We start from the raw sequence: 5,296 nt of genomic DNA, 5'->3' as shown, positions 1-5,296 counted from the left end.
AGTGTGAGGAAAAGCGTGAGACGAGGCAATCGCTAAGCGCGTAGCGGGCCATTAGCATGTTAGGCAGGCGCTATGGTCATGACCGTCCGAACGGTCGATTGTCAATATGTACGTCTAGCTGCGAATGACCATCGTTGTTGTATCGACAACACTGCGTCGGAGACGGCCGACGCCTCAGCTCGTCCGGCGTCGCAGAGAGGCGGAGGGAACGCGGGCTGCGCGCTCGAGGGCTGAAGGGATGGAGAGCACCTGGCGTCAGCCAGAGTGGGACGCGGAGCAAGGGAGAGCCGGCGGGCGGGCTGCGCGATTCGCTGACGAGCGGACACTATGGACGAAGGCCTGCGTGCACAGGACGCTAGATTCCGGGCGCACGCGATGTCTTTACAATAGGATGAGCGATCGATCGTAGGTTGCGCACGAGGCACTCTGAGGGAAAGCGCGAGACGAGGCGATCGCTATGTAAGCGGGCCACTACTATACCAGGTAGTAGGCGCATGAGTCACGTCGCACGGTCGATTGTGCAAAGTATCTGCGTTGGCCATCGCTATCGACACCACTGGACGGCCAATGCCTCAGCTCGATGGTGGGTTGCGCACGAAGCAGTTGATTGAGAGGAGCCGTCGGGTGCGCACCCCCGGCATGTGATAGACGGCGTGACGCGGGCGCTCCGAGCGGGACGGACGCGGCGCTCTTGCTGAGGCTGCTTCTTGAGCTGGCTCTTCTCTTCTTGACCCTTCGCCTGCGTCTGTGGCCATGGACGCCGTCACGCGACGTCTGCTCGTGCTCGCCTCCCTCGGCGTCCGCCTCCTCAAATACACCGCCTGCCTCGTCTTCCTCGTCAACCTCCGCTCCTGGCCGCTCTCGTGGCACTGTGAGCGTCCCCGCATCCGCGCGTGCTCTCCGTCTCACCCGCTTTCTAGTGCGCGTGTTCAGCCCGCTCATCGCGCTGCGCCTCAGATTGCACCTCCTGCGCCTCCGCCTCCTCTTCAAGCCGCGCCATGTCGAGCAGCGCGCCAAGGCGCAGTGGCTCGCGGCGCTGTCTCTGGTGGGCAAGAGCCCATTCGATGTCACGGTAGCTTGGAAGGGCTGGGCGAGTGAGTCTTCCGTGTTCCTTCCGTTCTTCTGGCCATGCCCCACACCATCGCGACGTCCTTGGGGTCCGTTTGCCATATGTATCTTTGCTCTGAACCCGTGGCCCATGTGTGGCCCCAGCCGCGGCCCGCCTCGATATCTCCATTTGCCGTTTGCAGCGGTCCCGCACGCGTCCCGACCTTCGAGCTGACGTCTCCTGTTTACTGCCCCCAGGCCCCGACGACTGCGACTACAACCTCCACCTGAGCAACTCCTGCTACGCCAAGGTGCGCACGTTGTCGTCCGTGTTCGGGCCCATACGGTGTACGACATGCTGACCCCGCCTGCAGAGCTTGGACTCGGCGCGCCTCGCGCACGTGCTGAAGTGCTTCCCTACATTCTTCCGCGCCGGAGGCTGGATGCCGCTCGGCGGTGAGTCTCCCTTCCTTCCCCCGCGCGCGCACGCTGACCGCTGAACTGCACACGCACAGGCACGCACTACACGTTCCTCCGCGAGATCCCGCTCCTCGCGCGCTGCGAGATCCGCGTCCGCATCGTGTCCTGGGACAACAAATGGGTGCGCACCGTCTCCGCTGACCGTCTCCGCGCCGTCCTGACCGCGCCGCGCAGCTCTTCCTCGTCGCGCACTACGTCACCAAGTCCAAGCCCAAGTCCAACAAAATGCAGAAGAGGGCGACGAAGCAGCCCGTCGCGGAGCACCGCCTGCCGCCGACGCCCCCCGAGCACGACGCGCGCGCACAGCAGGCCCCCGTGCCCCTCCTGCACACGCCCGCCACGGCCACGCCGCAGCCCGCGCACGCCACGCCCGATGCGCGATGCGGCTCTGTGCGGTAAGAGACCTGGTGGAGTCCCGTGAGCGTGCGAGAAGAGACCGTATGGAACTGAGGAGATGGGACAAGGCAAGGGGAATAGAGAGCGCTGGGAGAGGGGAGTAGAGAGCGGTGGGGAGTAAGGGCGCTTGTGGCGTACCAGGAACAGCAAGTCGCAACAAAATATATTCAAAGGCCTTGCTGCTGTCCATACTCTCATCCGGTACCGTCTATGTCGCCCGCCCATCGCTCTCTCCTCGCGCACCGCCGTCCTGCCACCAGCCTCCATGTGCGCGCGGATCCCTGGTGCAGATAACGTCTGTACCGCCCGGTCAGCACGCTTCGCGCAAACTCGCTGGCACATCGCAGGAGCACGCGCTGTCCCGGTCAGCGTTGTCGCGCATCGGGGACAAGACGCTGCACTGCATCTTCCGAGTCCGCCCGGCCAGCAAGAGCGCAAACAACGGATGCTGATCGCGAGCACAGCGCCGCGCGTTGCCACTGTGCCCATTCGCATTCGCCCTCGCCGCTTGTAAACGCGGTCAGCATTCCGTGCGCGAGGATTTGTCACCATATCTCGATGCCCGCACACCGCGTCCAGTCAGCTCATCGCCTTCAATCGTCTCCGCGCGATGTTCTCGTGGACGTTGCGCCGGCAATGGTGTAATGTTCCCGCGCGACTCTGCAGTGCAGAAAATGTTTGTACCGCCCAGTCAGCATACTTTGCGGCAAGTCGCTGGCGCTGTCCCGGTCTGCGTCGTCGCGCATCGGACTGCAACATCCGAGTCCGCCAGGCCAGCAAGGGCGAAAACCACCACAAAGGATGCTGACCGGGCACGCAACTCCGCGCGTTGCCACTGCGCGTGTTCGCCCTTGCGCGAAGCGGTCCCATCCCGTGCACGAGGACTCACCACTGCGTCCGGAGACCTGGACACTGCACCGGGTCAATTCACCGCTTCGAACCGTCTCCGCGTGACGCTCTTGCGAGTGTTGCGCTCCCAACGGCACGATACATGTTGTGCCCGCTTGGTCTTGCGTCCCGCTCACGCCCAACACACCCAGCGGGCCATTCCGGTCAGCGCGCGCTGCTTACTGCACTTCTGGAGGTTGCGTGGCGCCTGCAAGACTGCCGCTCAATGGTCAGTGCAACTGCAAAAAGGTATGCCCAAACTTACTATGACACCTTTGACACAGCCTGCGTCTGGCCCAGCCCAAATCGTAGCCATGCTGCCCAACAGTCCCGCGTCCGCATGCCGCGCTGATGTCCATCGCTGCCAGTTGCTTCAACAGCCCGTGTCCTTCACGTCGATTGACCGTGTTGCCGGCTAATTTCCCGCGAGCATTCGCAGTCCTATTATCTTACCAGCCAGCCAAGGTAAGGCGATCCCAATATCCTGGGCGCGTGCCTCGTAGTCGCCTAAATAAGACTATTAGTATCCATTTAGCCGCACTATCTAGCTTTCCAACTCACCTCACCAAACACGATACGGTCGCCACGCTGTGCTGCGCTGTGTCTTGCTTTGCGCGCAACACAAGCCCTAGATGCGGCCATCAATGCACAACCAGACGACAATCATCGTCAGCACCCCGGACAGTAAATCAGACATACAGTGAACTGACCACGTAGCTAGGACTGCAGCGGGATAAGCGGCATCCCGTGCTTGAGCACCCTGTTGTTGCAGGAAATCCATATGCTCCGCGCCATGCACGCCGTCTGCAAATGGCCACGAATCAAGTGCATATAACATGCGGGCGGGCAGGCAGGCAGGTCATAAACAGAAAGGAATTCACTCTGCGCAGAAAAGTAGCAAAGCAATAATAAGGGAAGTAGCGGGGAAAATATCAGAATGAAATTACACATCATTTATGTATAGTTTCGGCTAGTGCAAAATTTCCGATGGGTTCTGCCCACATCTTATTGGATGCCTTCCCGCAGAAGTCTGGACGCGATTGTAGAATAGAATCGACCTCTAAATCTTCACAGCAACGCGGCTGATCTGGCTGACCTCGAACATGACTGTTGCCATGCAGTTAGACGTCAAAGAGTCTGGATTGTCACGTTTGCATCTGGAGGTTATCACTTATTGGCAACCTGATGGTAACGATGCCGGCCCCCGTCACACCGTGCACGTCGAGTGGGCCCCAGGGCACCATGGTATCGCAGGTAATGAGCTTGCTGATCACTTTGCAAAGGAGGCTACCGAGTGTGCCACCCCCCACCAGCATGCGTCCCGAGTGGGCACCCTACGAGAGGCACAGGAGCACGCAATCCGGGCTTGGGTAGGTGAGTGGACACCAGTGGGGCCTGCCGGTCGCTTTGCGACCGCGAACCGTCTCCTGCTGCAAGACCGGCTGCGAAAACACTTCCGCCAGTTGAAGAGCGAGGTATTTGGGCATGTCACCCAGTGCCGCACCAGGCACTGCTTCACCGGTGAGTACTATCGCTTCTTTGTCCCTGCTGAACCCAATGATTGCAGCCCGCATAGACAGACGCGGGCCCACATTCGCCAAGACTGCCTGCAGTACGTGCCCCACTGGCACGTCCTCCGCGGCATCAGCACAACCATTGACTTACCCACCATCTTGGGGACTGAAAAGGGTATCGCCGCGCTGACGGTGTTCATTGCGCACAGCGGCACCTTCACAAAATCAGGGGCTCCTAGGCCTGCGCAACTGGTGGTGAGGATCGAGGAGCTGGAGGAGGCTCCCGCAGCTGATGACGACCCAGTGGAAGCGGCCGGTGTGGTCGGCGAGGTGCCGTCATATGCCTAGCAAGCAAGGTGAGCTGGCCACATCATCCCTGGTTGTCACGAGTTGGTACAGCGCCTAGCCGTTTTTTAATTTTTCCTTTTCGCGGGCTCGAACCCGCGACCTCTGTACTACCTGCCTGATATGGACATATCATATCTACTGTACGATTAGATTAGATAGGACGGCAGTGCGCGGCACAGCTCGGGCCCCGCTGACGCAGCCTCTCTGACTCACCGGCCCTGTCGCGACTTAGGGTCGAGCGACAGGGGAAAACCAAACGCTGGGGGCGTTCGACTTATCTTACCGAAGCGATGGTGAGCTAGGCTCAAACCTAAGGCTAGGGACAAGAATGTATTAGTTAGTAAGTAAAAGAAGTAAGTACAGGAGAGCTTACTGACCTAGGGACAAGAGGTCGAAACTGAGGTCCCTAGGGCAGCAGAGGCTGGTTTATATACATGGGAAGATTTAGGGCAGGCTGTGCACGTTGGTCCGTGCGCAGCTGGTCCGTGCGCAGCATGCCAACGCGGCCCCGGGGGCCGGTGAGTCAGAGCGGCTGCGTCAGCGGGGCCCGAGCTGTGCCGTGCACTGCCGTCCTATCTAATCTGATCGTACAGTAGATAACGATGTGTCCGTATCGGGCAAGT

General features: G+C 60.4%; 3 protein-coding genes across 3 annotated transcripts; 2 read left to right on the top strand and 1 right to left on the bottom strand.

Moving 5' to 3' along the window:
- Nucleotides 1–753: 753 nt before the first annotated feature.
- Nucleotides 754–1,926, top strand: POSPLADRAFT_1158312 (hypothetical protein; the record flags this gene model as incomplete). Its single annotated transcript, XM_024487304.1, has 6 exons — nucleotides 754–871; nucleotides 921–1,094; nucleotides 1,306–1,358; nucleotides 1,422–1,503; nucleotides 1,563–1,648; nucleotides 1,702–1,926. 6 exons carry the CDS (start codon nucleotides 754–756, stop codon nucleotides 1,924–1,926), a joined length of 738 nt encoding a protein of 245 aa, XP_024333714.1.
- A 213-nt stretch (nucleotides 1,927–2,139) lies between these two features.
- Nucleotides 2,140–3,592, bottom strand: POSPLADRAFT_1158068 (hypothetical protein; the record flags this gene model as incomplete). Its single annotated transcript, XM_024487276.1, has 4 exons — nucleotides 2,140–2,323; nucleotides 2,995–3,033; nucleotides 3,073–3,252; nucleotides 3,522–3,592. Coding segments are annotated over 4 exons (474 nt in total), but the record flags the coding sequence as incomplete, so codon positions are not given.
- A 697-nt stretch (nucleotides 3,593–4,289) lies between these two features.
- On the top strand, nucleotides 4,290–4,565 carry POSPLADRAFT_1119389 (hypothetical protein; the record flags this gene model as incomplete). The annotated part of the gene is made up of 1 exon (XM_024483500.1): nucleotides 4,290–4,565. A coding segment is annotated over one exon (276 nt), but the record flags the coding sequence as incomplete, so codon positions are not given.
- Between the last annotated feature and the right edge of the window lie 731 nt (nucleotides 4,566–5,296).

The sequence above is a fragment of the Postia placenta genome, assembly GCF_002117355.1.
Source record: "Postia placenta MAD-698-R-SB12 unplaced genomic scaffold POSPLAscaffold_20, whole genome shotgun sequence".
Taxonomy (NCBI): Eukaryota; Fungi; Basidiomycota; class Agaricomycetes; order Polyporales; family Adustoporiaceae; genus Rhodonia; species Rhodonia placenta.
This window is presented reverse-complemented; position numbering and strand designations above follow the sequence as displayed.